The sequence below is a fragment of the Chlorocebus sabaeus genome, chromosome 23 (assembly GCF_047675955.1).
Source record: "Chlorocebus sabaeus isolate Y175 chromosome 23, mChlSab1.0.hap1, whole genome shotgun sequence".
Taxonomy (NCBI): domain Eukaryota; kingdom Metazoa; phylum Chordata; class Mammalia; order Primates; family Cercopithecidae; genus Chlorocebus; species Chlorocebus sabaeus.
Genome location: NC_132926.1, coordinates 27,820,879 through 27,837,983, shown reverse-complemented (window position 1 = coordinate 27,837,983; position 17,105 = coordinate 27,820,879). Strand labels below are relative to the sequence as shown.

General features: G+C 47.4%; 1 protein-coding gene across 1 annotated transcript in view; it reads left to right on the top strand.

Annotated features, from left to right (window-relative positions):
- Positions 1 to 17,105, top strand: part of GALNT10 (polypeptide N-acetylgalactosaminyltransferase 10) — a 230,470-nt gene that overhangs the window by 178,671 nt on the left and 34,694 nt on the right. Inside the window, exons 5-7 of the mRNA XM_008015086.3 lie at positions 6,684 to 6,869; positions 10,850 to 11,033; positions 16,981 to 17,098. Of these exons, the coding sequence (XP_008013277.1) occupies positions 6,684 to 6,869; positions 10,850 to 11,033; positions 16,981 to 17,098 (488 nt within the window). The remainder of the gene's footprint in view (positions 1 to 6,683; positions 6,870 to 10,849; positions 11,034 to 16,980; positions 17,099 to 17,105) is intronic.

Genomic DNA, 17,105 nt, shown 5'->3' with positions numbered 1-17,105 from the left:
GATAAGGGATGATGCTATTTACTAACGTGTACTCTCCTCTCTCTCCAAATGGATTGCCGGTACCTTGTGATACACCAAGATTTACAAGTGAATAAATCTATCCCAGGAAACAGATGAACTATGGTGCTTTGAGAGCAGAAGCCAAGCAGAATGAAGGCTTGACAAGACCCAGAACACCTACAAGTCCCAGAGCCAGTCCAAGCCTCTGCATGGTTAGCAGCACCCCAGGGGCCAGAGAACTGACGCTAGTGATGCTGCTGACTCATCTGGTTGGTGGCCCCTCCCTGCTTCCCTTCTGCTGCTCCTCCTCTTCTTCCCTCTTGGGTCACTCCATGGGGAGCTCTCCCAGATGCTCTGCGTCCTGCCAGAGCATGGCACAGTAGAGTTCCTCTACTTTTGGTGCTCATCAGTGGTGTTTCTGCAAGGCTCAGTGGCATCAGAGATTGAAACTCTGAAATATTCCACTTGGGAATTGATCTGATTACACAGAGTAGTGAAGATTCCTGAACAAACAAAACTGTATCTGAATCCTGTCTTCAGCACATAATTTGTTAGCTGTGTAGCCTTGGACGAGAAGTGTTTTCTGGACCTTGTCTTGAAGTGAAAGTATGAAACTGGGACCTGCTTGCCTCAAAGGGTTGTGAAATTCAGAAGAGATGAAGGTTCACAGACGGCTCTGGCTTGGGTGCTAGGCACGAGGGACACCCTGGTGAGAGGACTATTCACAGAAGTTGCCCTCATAAGCTTAGGGTTGAGTGAAAGAGACAGTGAGGAATTCAAATATGCAGGGTGATCTGAGCTGAGTGCCTTGAAGGATGAGTTCCAGGCCTTTGCAAGGGGCTGACATAGGAACTGCTGAGGTTTGAGTACATCAAGAAAGGCTTTGTAAGGAGTTGAAGTTTGCACTGGGATCTGAAGGATGAGCCGGAGTTAACTGGGAGGAATTGTGTGGAGGCCTTGGGATGTCAACCAATCCAGGCAGAAGGACCAGCATGGGCAGAGACCCTGAGGCTGAAGGGGACATCATGAGGCCTTTGAACACCAGAAATAAGATAGTAAGGGAGGGAGCATCGTTGAGGGAAGGAGCAAGACGAGGCTGGAGAGGGAACAAAGACTGACTGTGCACGCCTTGCTGTATGACCCTTCTTCCAAGAGCCAGGGGAAACCATTGAAGGGTTTAAATTTAAACAGGAGAGTGGAAGAGTAACAAGATGCAACGTACTGCTTCTTTTAAAGACTGCTCGAATGGCTACAAACAGTCTAGACTACAGAGGGGCGAGCCCTGGCCGGTGCGTAGGCCATGGAGTGCAGTGCTCCAGACCAGGCTCAGTAGAGGCCGCCAGCAGGCTGTGTTTCTGCCGTGTCACTGTCACAGTGCCAGTGCGTGAGAATCTTACCGTTCCTATCTTAGTTTCCTAGGGCTGCTGTAACAGAGAACCAAAAACTGGGTGGCTTAAAACAGAATTTCATTCTGTCACAGTTCTGGAGCCTACACGTCCAAAATCAAAGTGTCCTGCTGTCTCTGAAGGCCTCGAGAGGATTTCATGCCTGTTCCCAGCTTCTGGTATTGCTGGCAAGCCTTGGCATTGCTTGGCTCGTAGACTCACTACTCCAGTCTCTGCCTCCATCATCACGCAGTATCCTCTCTGTGTGTCTGGGTCCGGATTTCTCTCTTCTTAAAAATATACCAGCCATTGGATGAGTGCCCACCCTAATCCAATATGACCTCATCTTAACATAACTACATCTGCAAAGACCTTGTTTCCAAATAAAGCCACATTCACAACCACCAGGGGTTAGGACTTCAGTATATCTTTTGGGGGATATGATTCAAGCCACAACAACTCCTCCTTGTGCCACAATCAACCCGGTAGAACCATCATCAGAGTCCTAAGAACCCTTCAGACCAGACAGGAGGGAGAGGCTCTACTTTAGGACAGCAACCAAGAGAGCCACAGGCCCCAGACACACCACAGAGTGTGTGTGTGTGTGTGTGTGTGTGTACACACGTGTGCACACACTCAGGACAGCATGTAGGGAGAGGACTGTGGGAAGCATGGGCCCTGAGTCCTGGCCTCACTCAGACCTCACCAGCTGAGAGAGTTGGGGCAAGGCTTTCCCTTCCCTAGGTCTCCGTTTTCTCTCCAGTGATATCAGAAGTGATGTTACCTGCCTGCCCCATCCTCCTTGCATTGGCTCTGAGGAGTCCAGTGGGATAATCAAGTATTTCCTGAGAAGTTACTGCCTGCCCAACACTGAGATAACTTATTGGGAGTGTTCTTGGGAGAGGAGCAAGAGTTATACAAGTTGAAGTTGTTACATCCTTCTTCATTAATCCCCTGGGCTCTTCTCCTCTTACAGCTTGGTGGTTACAAGTACAGACTCCATTCGCTTCCAAATCATCCCATGGGCAGGGACAGAGATGAAACAAGAGACATAAAGCTAAAGGATGGGTACATGGGAGGTTCATCATTCTGTTCTACTTTTTAAAACTGTGTTTGCGGTGATTCTTAATGTTGAAAGTTTAACAAAGAAAACTACACTCTGGAGCCAGACTGCCTGGGTTTTAATCCGATACCTGCCACTTACTGTGTGGAGCTTGGAAAAGTTACTTAACCTCTCTGTGCCCTCAGTTTCCTCATCAGCAAAATGAGGTACTAATTAGTGACTAGCTTCATAGAGTTTTTGTGAATATTAAAGGATTAAACAGGTGTAAAGCTTCTGGGGCTGTGGTTTGAGTGAGTACTAAAAACATGTTAGCCATTGTTTGGAGAAAGTGGGCACCAAAGAACTGCATGTTGCTGTGCTGAAGTTATCACTGTGAGCTTCATGGAATCACGCATTCAGCTTTGGAGATCTTCTAAATCATGCCTGCTCCTTGGAATCTGAGTTTGGGTTTTCTGAAGCAGATCCTGGGACAGTGCAAATAGTTTATTTGGGAGGAGATGCCAGGAAATATCAGCAAGAAAGTAGGTAAGTGAGAACAGAAAGAGGGGCCCCCAGGAAGAGTGCCTGTGACAGGCAGCACTGCGGGCGGCTATGCATGGTCCACTGGGAATTCTGGGAGCCAGCGTGGAGCATGTGTTCAGTGTCATCCCACCTGAGGGGCGCGGGAGCTCAGGGGGTTGTTGGCTGAGGTCTGACACATGGACCTATGCAGCCACTGGGGAAGAATGGCAGATGCCGGCAGGTGGTCGGCAGGCAGGCATGAGACTAAATGCTGAGAGGGGATATGGGTGGGGCACCAGATGCATGTGCCACAGAAACCATCTGTCAGCTCTCTGACAAGTACTCATCTAACACCTGCGTAATGCCTTACAATGATGGGCGCTCCCACCTTCAGAATCAGCCTCAGTGTCTATTGATGGCTCTGAATCTTTATTAGATTAGGGGTAATAAGGACAAAAACAATTCTGTGCTGTTTACAATCAGGGCAGCCCCTAGAATAGGAATGATGAGTATGTGGCATTAGGGATGCTGTGTCAGACACTAAGGCATCTCTTCTCAGTCCTGACACTTTCATACTAAGCCAGGATACAGCCTCAGAATCTTTCTTAACAGAGCTTTAGGTGTCCCTTCCAAACCCATCAGTGTAGGCACTTTGGTGAACGCAGGTTGTCAGCCCTGCCTTAGGGCTTATGAGGCTGGGGTAAATCTGAGGCTGGAAAAAGCTCCGAACTGGGTTATGATCCTGCTGTGTTAAGGACCCACTGTTTGATTCTAGGTAAGACATTTAACTTCTCTGACTCTCCCCGCTCTTCTCTGGGTAGAATGAAGGGACGGACTAAAGCGAGGCAGACATGAGGTTTGGTGCAGTAGGAAGAGCCTGTTCTTTTACAATCAAGCAGGGTGAGTCTTAGACCTTGGCATCCTCATTTATACACTATGTTCCTTGAGCGGCTCATGTCCTCCACTCTGAGCCTCGGCATCTCCTTCTGTAGTACCCAGTTTGTGGTGGTGCTGTGGGTATCAGAGGTGATGTATGTGAAATAAGGAGTTTTGCATGCGAGCAGGGGCTCTGTAATTGTTCCCTATAATTGTCATCATAATTATCATCATCTTCATTTAAAGTCCCTCCCAGATCTAAAACTGTATGACTTTATTAAATGTCCTCATCCAGGAAGATAGTGTGGTAAAATAGGGCAACGGTCCTGATTTTGTGTAAATGCACTGTCTAATAAGGAGCATAATTGCCCCTAAATAATTGCTCTGACTTTACCACAAGCTGTCAGAAGGCCTTAATTGGTCACTCTGTAATGACCGTGGCCATCTGCGTTCGGGGTGATTTAGCGATAGGGCTCTGCCCAAGTGGGGGCCTCAATGATTAGAGCCGGCCAGGGTGATATTTCTCCCTCTGATGGGAGTAGTGGTGTGTGGTACAGGAGATTATCTCATTCTTGTCGTGATGGCCTATCAGTTGAACCCAGCCAAGAAGAAGCGGTGGTCACAGACAATGACTATGGATTTTTTTTCTTTTTTCAAACATAGTGTTCCAGCCCGAACAGCAGCATATTTGGAGTGTGATCATGCCTCTTGCTATCTTGTCTTGTTGCCCAAGAAAGTCTCTTTTGGAAAGATTTAGTCCCTCAATTAGGGCAAATTGATTTCTGCTTTCTACAGAGTCACTGTTCCAAAGAGAAGTGGGAAAGGGCGAGGGAAGCCATATTAATCTTTGTGCACAAGCAAGAAGAGACCTGGAGCATTTTTTAGCCTTCTAGCTTCTGGTTGTATGTATGTAGATAATCTTTTCTCTGTATTCTAATTTCTCCTGCCTACAAGATGCCAGACAACATAACACGAAACACACTTCATCTCAATGAAGTTCCTGGTGACAAAAATCACAGTGATGGAAGCAGTGTTTCCCTAAGTGTACCAATGCAAAAGTCATTTTTTTCTTTCATTCATTCGTTCATTCATTCATTCATTCATTGAAACAGGTTCTCGCTCTGTCATCTAGGCTAGAGTGCAGTGGCTCGATCATGGCTCCCTGCAGCCTCAATATTCCCGGTTCAAGCGATCCCCCCACCTCAGCCTCCTGAAGTGCTGGGATTGTAGGGACAGTGCCTGGCCCAAACGTGATTTTAAGTCACACCTAAAATGATTACAGGTGGTTCAGAGACTTTGCATTAAAAGTAACACTGGATCATGTGGAGGGAAAGCCTTCTTTTTTCAATTCTCTTTCATTCTTCTGATCACCTGAAATGAGGAGCCTTGGTGGGTTTTGCACAGCTCCCTGCTTGACAAAGAGAGGGCAGACCTTAAGCTCATAGTTGTGGAGAGGCAGCAGTATCTGGTAGAAATCTAAAACCTTACAACAAATTTTTATTTGTTGGAGATTTTTAATTATTAGTTCTTTATTAGAAATGATACCAATTTTTCATCTATGGTGTATAAAGTTTCCTTTTAAAATAAATTTAATAAAAAATTTAATTTGTAAAAGTTAGTTGATTTTTAAAACAACTAAGTAAATTGTAGTAAAGTAGATGAATGTGGCAAAAATCTAGATGGTAGTATATGTTTGTCAGTGACTGGGGAAACACAGCTAGAAGAAGGAGACCACCATGTTTCCACAGCAAACCCAGGAATTCACTGGCTGTATGTCTAATCCTTATGCCTTTTCTTTTTCTTACCAATTACACTGGCTGGGAATTCTAGTACAATATTGAATAGATGTTGTGAAAGCATACAGCTTTTCTCCTGATCAGAGGAGGAAAGCATTCCACACTTCATCAGTAAGTATGACGTATGCTATAGGTTTCTTTTGCAGCCGTCCTAGAGTCTTCATAAAGGACACCAAGCCTGATTAAAATCAGGAGACACCAACATTGAGGCTGAGACTTTTAGGAGAAATAGACTGTCTTTGATATTTATTTAAAACAATTTATCCAGGCTTGGGGCAGAAATCCAACCCACATTAGGATAAGCAAGGAGAGGAATTTGCTGTCTTGTGTAATAAGAGCACCTAGGAGTCTGTCTGCTTCAGGCACGTGGGTCTAGGGAACTGAAATGTCATCAGGACAATGTCTTTCTCTCTCTCCATGTCTTGACTCCTATTTTTACAGGTTGGCTTCAGCCTCATCATATTCGCTTACCACCTCTCATCACCTCATTTCACCAAAGATGTCACCAGTGGCTCCAAACTTAGGGCCAACCAACTAGCAAAAGGAAAGGGCCTCATTTTTCAATAATCCTACCAAACATTCTCAGGACCCATTATTTGGACCAACTAAGGTCACATGGCCATCCCTGAGACAATCACCGTGGTCAAGGGAATGGAATGCCCTGACTGGTCAGGCCTATACCACATGTTGGACCCATGGAATGGAATCAGCCCCACCAAAGTCTAATGGACTGAGAAGGGAAGGGGCAGTGTCCCAAAGAAAAATAAAAATATTGTTACCAGAAGATGAGGGAATGGTTCCCAGTCAGGCATAAACCACAAATGCTCACACCCTTGGACAGAAGGGTTCCAGGTGGTGGCACCATCTCTGGACCTCTTTAAGCCTTAATTTCTCCATCTGTAGTACACAGGTGATGAGCCCTGCCCTTCTTCGCCCTGTCTGAAAGGTCTGGTGAGGCAGTGTACAGGAAAGCTGTTTCTAGACTGTGAAGTGCAGTTCACATGTAAGGGAGCAGTCATAGGATGACTACTAAGCAACTGTTCTCACTCTTCTGTCTCATAGAGCACCTGAAGAAGCCTCTTGAAGACTACATGGCTCTTTTCCCCAGCGTGCGAATTCTTCGAACCAAGAAACGGGAAGGGCTGATAAGGACCCGAATGCTGGGGGCCTCAGTGGCAACTGGGGATGTCATCACGTTCTTGGATTCACACTGTGAAGCCAATGTCAACTGGCTTCCCCCCTTGCTCGGTAAGGGAGCCCTTCCCACTTGGAGGAAGGCAAACTGCAATGAGCCTGTGCCAGTGGCCCCCTCCTGCAGCAGAGAGCCATCCATGAGGCTTCCCTTGCCTGCTCGAGATGCCCCCAGCACAATGCCAGGTGCCATGAGGGATTCAGAAGCTCAGGAGTGCTCAAAGTTAAAATCCAACCAGTCCTGTGCCTTCATTTCACAGAGAAGTTAAGACTCATAGAGGGGAACTGACTTACCCAAAGTCACACAGCATATCAGCATCCAGTGACATGACTGCTTTCCTCAGATTACTTCATTTTATTGCAAAGCAAGCCCATGCTATTTGCTGTTAATAGCCAAACTGTGGGGGTCATCATCATGTCAACTTAGAAGAGTTACCATAGACTGTGCTGCCACTGTGAGCCAGGCAGTTATAAGCATTATCTCTAATTCTCACAAAATCATGCAGGTCATAAGTATACCCCTTATGTAGTAAACTAAGGTTCTGAGATGTTGAATGACTCGCTTGTCCCCTTGGGCCATAAGTGTCAAAGTCACCATCTGTCGGGCTTGAAAGTCTATTCTCCTTCGCAGTTCTACATTGCCTCCCTGTATTCACTTCCTCTTAGACAAGAGTTCCTGGCAGATATCAGGGAAGGGCTGTAGAGAGGGCAGCATGATCCAGGAGCCCACCACCACAGCCTACAGACAGATGGGAGATGGGAAGACTGGAGGCTGGGTGAAACATGCCTGAATCAGGCCTGAATCTTGAGGAGTTCGGTTTTGACGAGGGCAGTGTGCTGGTTCTGACAGGCAGACATGGAAGAGGAACTGTCCCATTGAGACTGGGAGTCAGGTGAGGGACACAGCCAGGGATGGAGGCAGACTGGGGAAGAGTTATCATCTGGAGAGAAAAATGAACTCCTTAAGAAAGGATGGGTAAGCTCTCCACTATAGAAAGCTTAGGGAGCAAAGAGGACTGAAGTTTAGGGCAAACTTGAGCGTGCATCGGAATCACTTAAAAGACTGTGAAAACACAGATGCTGGCCCCTATCCACAATTTCTGATCCAGGAGGCCCAGGCTGGAGCCTCACAAGTTGCATGTCTACCCAGCTCCCAGTGATGCCAGTACTGCTGGTCTAGGGACCACACTTTGAGAAGCACTGGTTAGGGTATGCCACCATTCAAGGGAGCGGACAGAAAGCAGAACCCACACAAACACACAGAAAGATAATCCCACAAATCTGTAACACAGATCAGCAAGGAACTTTCTTATTCGATTCTGTGCTTCCGACCCCAAGGGTCTAGGATCTCACTGGGCTGGGGAAAGGATATAACCCAGAATTTCTGGTAAACTGTTTATTTAATTAAACCAAGAGATATTCTGCATTTGCCTCTCATTACTGAAAGAAAAAAGAAAAAAAGAAAAAAAGAAAAAAGCCTCACCATAAATTGCCTAATTTATAGTCCTGAAGGAACAACCCATTTGTAGGGTCATTCAGTGACTCATAAAGAGAATGAAGTGGTGGGGCTCGAAGCTGAGCGTGTAGTCTAAATAGCCCTTAACTCTGTTTCTATGGAAATATATGAGGGCAGTTTTCATAATCTGCAGACATACATGGAAGAAACATCCCCTTGTTGGTTTTTTGTTGTTGTTTTGTTTTTTGCTTCTTCCAATAGAAATGTGAACCAGTGGTGTAGATTTAAAAGTCTCTCCCTGCTAATATTAGCAGCTGACAGAGCGCATCATGGCTTTTGTCTGTGAAACCATTAACACCTCCGTGCACAGCTCACTCTGCCTCCTTTGGAGAACACACATTTCTGAGCCTAAGAAGGATTCATTCCTCTATGGAAAGCCACTGTTGATCATCATTTCCTTCATCATCATCATCATCATCATCATCATTATCATTATCATGGCTCTCAGAACCCCTTCACTTTCTCAGCCACATTGACATCTGAATTTGACCGTTGCCTGGTGAGGCAGGCAGACCAGGCATTATTATCCACTTTTTGCAAACGAGAAAACCGAGAGGCACAGAGTGAGGGAGATGTTCAGCCTTCCTCTTCCGCTTCTGAGCTGCCCTCAGTAATCCTGGTCACAGAGAGTGTCGCCGAGTGCTGACTATGTGCCAGAGGCTGCACTGAGCGCCGTGGTTCCGTCATCCCACTCCAACCTCACAGAAGCCCCATGAGATAGGTGCTGTCTTCCTCCCCTTTGTCAGCAAGGAAACGGAGGCTCAGAGATATCAGATAGTCTTATCCAAGGTTATACTGCTAAGAGGTGAGAAAACCAGGATTTGAGCCTGGGCATTCTGTCCCCAGGTGGGCACAGTGCCTTAGAACACTGCCTTCCGAAGCTACCTTGACCTCATGCCTCCCACAATCAGCCAGCAGCCAGCAGGGCACTGTGTCCTCAGCCCCAGCCCTTCTGGGACTTGAAGTCCGCTGAACGGCCGTGAGCGATTAGATGGGAGGCCCTATTTTAAATCTTTCCCTGGAGGAGATTCTTAAGCTTCATTAAGAATCCCTGGGGAATCTGTCCACACGGCAAATCCAAGTCAACCTCCAGAGATTCTGATTCAGTGGGCCTGGGTCGGGGGCGGGCACATGAGTTTTTTAAACACACCCCCAGGTGCATCTGGCACTGATGGCCCCGATCCACATGTGGGGGTACACTGCCAAAAACAGTATTTCTCAAACTCTTTAAACCATGTGCCCCAGCAAGAAATACCTTGGGCATCTCAATCCAGTACACAGATATACACACTCATGCAGTATGACTGAAACGTGTTCCTGAACACCTGTCACAGTATCCCTTATCACCTGAAATGCAGCCTGATATTTAGCATTGTTTTTTGGTTCATTACAAACGCACGCACAATCAATTTCATGACCCCACCTATGGATCGTGCCTTGCAGTTTAGAAAAAAGCAAAAATGCTGTTTTCTCCCCTGGAAGAAAAATGTGCTATCACTTGATGAAGGAAGCTTGGGCCCCAGGCAGCTGCTGACTGCCCTGGCCCTACCAGGCTCCCATTTCCAAGCCTCGAATTTGACTTCTGGTCCAAAGCAGCCAGGCACTGAGCACAGCCCACTTGTCCCCCACAGCAGATTGGGGACCCAGTAGCTCACTGTTACCCCCTGGCTGTGGTCAGGGTTTCTTGGCACAAAGAAGAAGGGCAAAGCAAACCAAAGATGGAATTATGTTGGTAGGTTGGACCGAGACTTGATTTTCTAGAATCAGCTGCTCCCAGGCCTGAAAGGGACCATGAAGCCATCTAGGTCAAGACTTCCGTTTGCCTTTGGAATCACCCAGCCTCTGGCATCCCTGCAGGGTGATGGTCCACCAGGCCCTGTTTACATACCTCCAGTCTTGAGGACTCAAACTTCCTGGGGCAGTTCATTCCCCCATCCATAGTTCCAATGATTGAAAAAGTTGAGCTGAATTCTTGCAAGGAGGGCTATCTGCTCACTGATTACAGCCTAGGGTGCCAGTGAGCTGTTAGGGGCACATAGTCTGCTATGAAGGAAAGTGCTGGGGTGCCTACTGCTTTGGGCCATAAGTCAAGCTCAGGACTTGGAATGAGGAGCCTCGCAGGACTAGAACAGGGCCTTCCCAGAAGGAAACCTATCTTTTTCCATAGTGGTACTGATCATTAGGCTAATAAGGCATGCATGCTAAGCATTTTCAAACATACTGTGTTCAGTCCTCGTAATCTATGAGGCAGAGCCTCTTCTTAACCCATTGCACAGAGGAGAACACTGGGGTTTGGAGATATTATTTGTGCAGCTGACTCAGGGCCCCATTGATAGTAAAAGGACTGAGATGAGAACCCTGGTCCCTCTTGCTTAAAGCTTGCACTCTCCCTTCCCCTGCATGGATTGTCAAACTGAGGGTTCAGAGATGTTAAAAATACAAGTAAGCTGCAGAACAGGATAGTGCATTTAGTTGCTTCCCCATCCTGCTTCATCTGATAGGCATCTCTTGGCTTCTTCAGACCGCATTGCTCGGAACCGCAAGACCATTGTGTGCCCGATGATTGACGTGATTGACCATGATGACTTTCGGTACGAGACACAGGCAGGGGATGCCATGCGGGGAGCCTTTGACTGGGAGATGTACTACAAGAGGATCCCAATCCCTCCAGAACTGCAGAAAGCTGACCCCAGCGACCCATTTGAGTAAGTATGAACAACCCTGGCTGGTCCCAGTGGCTACCCAATGACCGCTCCCAACACGCACACAACTCAGGATCACCATCTCCCTTAAAAGCCCAATGCAGAGGGTCCAGCTTCCCAGCCCCGCTTAGTACCAAGTGTCAGATATCCCCAGCCAGAAGCACCATCCCTCCCAGCTTGTAACAGCCTCAGCTCATGGCCCACTAGGCTGGTCTCCACCTTGCCCACTTCTGCACAGTTTGCCAGCATTGCCAGCAGGGGTGAGTGGTCTCTCATGCTCTCTTCCTGAAGCCTGGCATGCAATTATAACCATCATCGTCACCAGGTGCCCAGCCCAGTACTAAGCACATTACACTCCGATCCAATTCAACCCCCTACAACTATATATGGTGAAAATTATTATCCATGTTTTCCAAATGGGGACACCAATGCTCCAAGAGCCTAAGTAATTTACCCAGATCACTAGGTACAAATGCAGGTCTGTCTGCCTGCTTCTGGAGCCAATTTTCCCATCATACCACTATACCTAGTTGGAAGTGTTAGGAAAATAACAGTTTGTCCCACAGCAGAAGTTTGCAGGCTGGGGGAGGGTGATGGGCTGGACTCATAGCATCCTAAAATGTGAAGGCTGGAAGGAACCTACCAATGAAGAATTCAGATGAGGAACTAAGGCTCCAGAAGGAGGAGCTCTGTGAGTGGCTAAGACAGAAATAGAGCCCAGGCCCTCTCTGGTGCTCCAGGCTCTGGAAAGGGCTTCTCCCCAGTAGTAGGCTCACCGTCCCTGCAGCTGTCCTGTGAGCTCTTCCAGCTCTCCTGTAACAGTTATGGAAAAGATCTCTGGATACAAAGCCAAAGCCCAAGCTCTCCTGCTGTATTAGTTTCCTATGGTTGCTGTGATAAATTACTATAAACTTAGAAGCTTAAAACAACACAAATTTATAATTAAAACTCTGGAGGTCAGAAGCCTGAAATGAGTCTTACTGGGCTAAAATCATAGCGTCGGCAGGACTGCATTCCCTCTGGATGCTTTGGGAAGAATCCATTTCTCTACCTTTCCTGGCTTCTAGAGGAGGCTTACATTCCTTGGCTCATAGCCCCTGCCTCCAGCTTTAAAGCCAGAAGGATAGCATCTTCAGATCTGTTTCCTTCTCCCCACTTTCCTTCACACCTCTGCTTCCTTCATCACATCTCCTTCTGACTCTGACTTTCCTGCCTCCTTCTTTCACTTATAAGCTCTGTGATTACATTAATGATATGTGATTCCATCAGGCTTGCCAAGATAACCTCCCCACCTCAAGGTACTTAACCTTAATCACATCTGTGAAGTCTCTTTCACCACAAAAGGTAACATATTCACAGGTTCCGGAGATTCAGACACTGCCATAAATGGGGAGTCACACCTCTCACCACAGTTTGGCCCCCAGTGAACCACACTTCTCTGTGTCTTACCCTCCCCACCTGAGAAGCAGGGCTGTTGGAAGCTCAGCCATCTTCGTGGGCATGGTACATACATACCCAGGGCTCCCGAGAGGAACCCCTAACACTGTGGGCCCCAGGGCAGGCTCAGAGATAGGAAGAGCTGGGCTTCTTTGAGGAAATGAAAGGTGGCCAGGACAATGGACCAGCCTGAGCCAAGAGTGGAGAGCAAGAGTGGATTCCACGTCTCCAGCAGCAGGTCAAACATTTGTGGTCTTCTCTTGGCCTCCTTTATCTTTTTTTTTTTTTTTTTTTTTTTGAGACAGAGTCTCGCTCTGTCGCCCAGGCTGGAGTGCAGTGGCCGGATCTCAGCTCACTGCAAGCTCCGCCTCCCGGGTTCACGCCATTCTCCTGCCTCAGCCTCCCGAGTAGCTGGGACTACAGGCGCCCGCCACCTCGCCCGGCTAGGTTTTTTTGTATTTTTTAGCAGAGACGGGGTTTCACCGTGTTAGCCAGGATGGTCTCGATCTCCTGACCTCGTGATCCACCTGTCTCGGCCTCCCAAAGTGCTGGGATTACAGGCTTGAGCCACCGCGCCCGGCCAAGCCTCCTTTATCTTAAACACAGTGGATCACTACTATTAGATCCCTTTCTGGCCCGAAGATATGATTTAGCCACGATCACATTATGCAGTCTCCTCCACCTTCCGTATACCTCAGAATCAATCCTCAGTTGACCTAAATCCTTGTAGAATAATACCAACACCAGGAGTAACTAACATCTGGCCTGTGTTGGCAAAGCAATTTCTACTGACATTATTGTGCATGATCCTCACAATAATGTAGGATCCTCAGGTGTTGGTAGAATTACCCTCATTTGACTGATGGAGGCCTTATGGTTCAGAGAGGAAACAAAACTTGTCCGAGTTGACATGACTGCAGAAGCTGAGGTAGAATAGACTGCTCCAGAAAATGGAATTTTCAGGGTAACCAAGGGGGTAATTGGAACCTCCTTTATTGTTTGAACCTTTGCAATAAGCAGACTCATTGAAAGGTACTTAAGGACAGGTCTTGGCCCATCATCGTCCTTGTTGCACAGTAAGGAAAGGTTAAGACTAGGTCATACAGCTGGCCAGTAGCAAAAGCCCAGCTAGTGTCTTCTGGGGCTTCAGCCTCCTCATCTGGATATTGAAGTAGCTGGCCTGACCAGAGAGCACTGGCTGTTGACCCATCACCTGGGGAGATTGTAAACACACCCAGGCTTCCCTCAAGAGCAGTTATACTGGAGTCTGGGGGTGGGATGCAGGTATCATTGTGTTTTAACACATTGATGCTGATGTGTGGCCATGGTTGACAGTCAATGGCGTAGATGCTTTCTGAGGGGCTCTCCATCCTCTCCCATGATTCCTTCCAGAAGTCTCTCTTCTGTTTTTTACTTGGACAGAACCCTCGGAAGTGGCCACTAGAGAAATTCTGGTCATTTTCTACACAGCTTCCCACCTTCCCACTTGATAGTAGAGTGCCCAGCAAGTGGGCAATCTACAGGCACAGCATGGTGCAAGGATGTTTAAAAGACATGGTTTCAGTGGCCGACCCCACTTTCAGTAATAGCTTATCCACTCACTATGAGCAGATTATTTAACATTTTTGATTTTCAAATATCACCATCCGAAAAGGAGACTAATATTAGAGCTTTGTGAGAGCTAGAGATGGTGTCAGTAAAGTGAGTAGCACACACTGGACCCTCAGAATTGTTACTAGTATTGCCAAACACAGCAGAAACCAGAACAGGCTGGGCAGAGAGGCTTCTCTCTGGAGGCAAAGCCTCAAGCATCCCAAATGCCTTACGGCTGATATCCTGCCTATTCTGCGCAGCTCCTCAGCCCCTGCCCCTGCTTTGACCCAGGCTGATTTTCATGTGCAAAGCCTCGATTTCAGTCTCCCATGAAGCACCAAGTCAGAAACACTGTCAGCCTTTCCAGGCAGTAGATTTGTGGCTCCAGCCAAAAAAAAACCAGGACCCCTGCAATCTCCAGAAGACAAAGGGGATTCAATACCTTATTTCTTTATAGTACTGGGTACTTTTAGAACTATTCTAGCTGTGTTAATCCATTCTCACACTCCTACAAAGAACTGTCTGAGACTGGGTAATTTATAAGGAAAAGCAGTTCAATGACTTGCAGTTCCACATGGCTGGGGAGGCCTTAAGAAACTTACAGTCATGGCAGAGGGGGAAGCAAACACATCTTCACAAGGCGGCAGGAGAGAGAAGTGCTGAGCGAAGAGGAAAAAGCCCCTTATAAAACCATCAGATCTCATGAGAACTCACTCACTATCATGAGAACAGCAGCATGAGGGTAACTGCCCCCATGATTCAATTACCTCCCACCAGGTACCTCCCATGACACCTGGGGATTATGGTAACTACAATTCAAGATGAGGTTTGGGTGGGGATGCAGCCAACATATCACTAGCAGTGTGGGATAGGAAGTATAGCTATCACTCCGTTGTTTAGATGGGGAATAGGGCTCAAAGAGGTTAAGTCAGCACTGTCCAATATAATACAAGCCGCATATGTGATACTATTTTTTTAAGGTAAAGAGAAACAGGCAAAATTCATCTTAATAATATATCTTATTTAAACCAGTATATCTCAAATATTATCATTTTAACATGTAACCAACACTTTAAAATTATTGCGTTCTTTCATACTCTTTTCATCCTAAGTCTTAGAAATCTGGTGTGTATCTCACACTCACAGCACATGTCAGTTCATACCAGTCACATTTTAAGTACGGAGTCATCAGCTGTGGCCAGTGGCCTCCTTCCTGGGCAGCACAGGGTTAACCGTTAAACACTGCATCTCAGGTCACACAGCAGGTTAAGGAAAGCAGAAATGAGAGTGAGGGTTCCCAATTCTCATGCCCTGTTCTTTGCATGCGTCACCTGCTCCTCCAGTGTTCCTGCCTGCCTGGAGGCAGTATATTGTGGTGGCGAGGGGTGTGAACTGTGGCTTAGGTTAGAGATTCACATCCCAGCAGTGCTGCTTTGTAGCCATGGGGCCTTGAGCAAATTCCCTGTCTGCGCTCCAGTTGTACATGTGTAAAATGGTGATGATAATCAGGCCTGCCACATGAGGTCGAGGTGAAGAGTAAATTCATTTTATTAATAAATTAGTTCAATACAGCACCCGGCATATTCAAGCCCTCAGTAAATATCCAGGGGCTCCCCTTTTAAAGGAGTCCTGCCTGTGCTGTAAAGGCTCATCTGCTACTGAAAGGATGAGCTGCTTGGGCAGCTTGTGGGTTGACTAAGGGCTTTTTTCGATCAGCCCACTTCCCATGAGTTTGCACTTCCAAGGACCAGGAGGGGGAATGGAGGTTGCTGCTGGAATGTTTGGATTTGAGGGTTTGGAGTTTTCCAGTGGAGCCAGACAAGGATGTAGCCACTGTGATAGATTTGCACACAGCAAACGCTGGTTGGCCCCTACCAGGTGCCAGTCTTGCGTGAGATACCCTGGGGGACGCCAGCAGTCAGCAGCATGACGTTTCCTCACTTAGCACAGTGCCAGGCGGACTTCCTGTTCCCGTGGGTACTGCATGATTTGTCGTCTCTGTGTCCTTGCTGACGTTGTTTTATCCTCCCTTCAGTGCCTTTCCCTCCCCCAAATTTCCTCTTGTCCAAACCACTTAAATGCCATATCCCCTGAGCCTCATTCCTTGACCCTTGCCCCAGCCATCCTCCTTACCCCAAAAGCTGGAAACAGACACACTCCTTTCAGATTCCTATAATGTTCTGTGTGTACCTCCCAGAGTCCCTTATGCACCCTCTGTCTTGAGGGGGCTGCCCCACTACACCACCATCCCCTGAAGGACTGATTGACCTCGTGATTCTTCCAGCACCTCCCTCACAACTGGCACGGGATGAACAAACTCATGAGAGAATGAATGAATGGGGTTAATCTTATCTCCCAGTTTAACTGAAAAGACAGAAACGGTGGCTTCTTCTGTAAACACCGCAGCAGAACAAACGTCCATGCCGGGCCTGCTGAGTAACAGTTGTCAAAGGAGCATGTTCAAAAACAGAGTCCTAGGCTCCCTCCCGCAGGGATTGTTTCAGCAGGTCTGAGGTGGGGCCCAGCAAGCTGTGTATTTCTTCATCTCTCTAAGAGATTCTATAACAGACACGCTTGGAGAGACCAACTTGGACCATTTAGTGAGAGGACTAACATGTACATATTTATGATGCAGCTGCAGGTCCCATGTGGACAAAGTACTGTGATTTCATTTCACAAGTACTCTTAGGTGTTAATTGTGTAAAGGAACTCCGGGTCTCATTTGGTTAAAATGTAGCTCTTATGAAAGGAAGTTGTAGGCAAGAAAGGGGAATGCCTGGAAGGGCCTTGGATTCCCTGGAAGACACTTGGGCTGTGTTCAGGGAGCATCATGGAACACCATCACTGGGGGAACGGCGTTATCAGGGAGCACGCGGCCAGGACATCTGCACCTTCACGCCATGTTCTTCTTCTCTGACAGGTCTCCCGTGATGGCCGGTGGACTGTTTGCCGTGGATCGGAAGTGGTTCTGGGAGCTGGGCGGGTATGACCCAGGCTTGGAGATCTGGGGAGGGGAGCAGTATGAAATCTCCTTCAAGGTGAGCC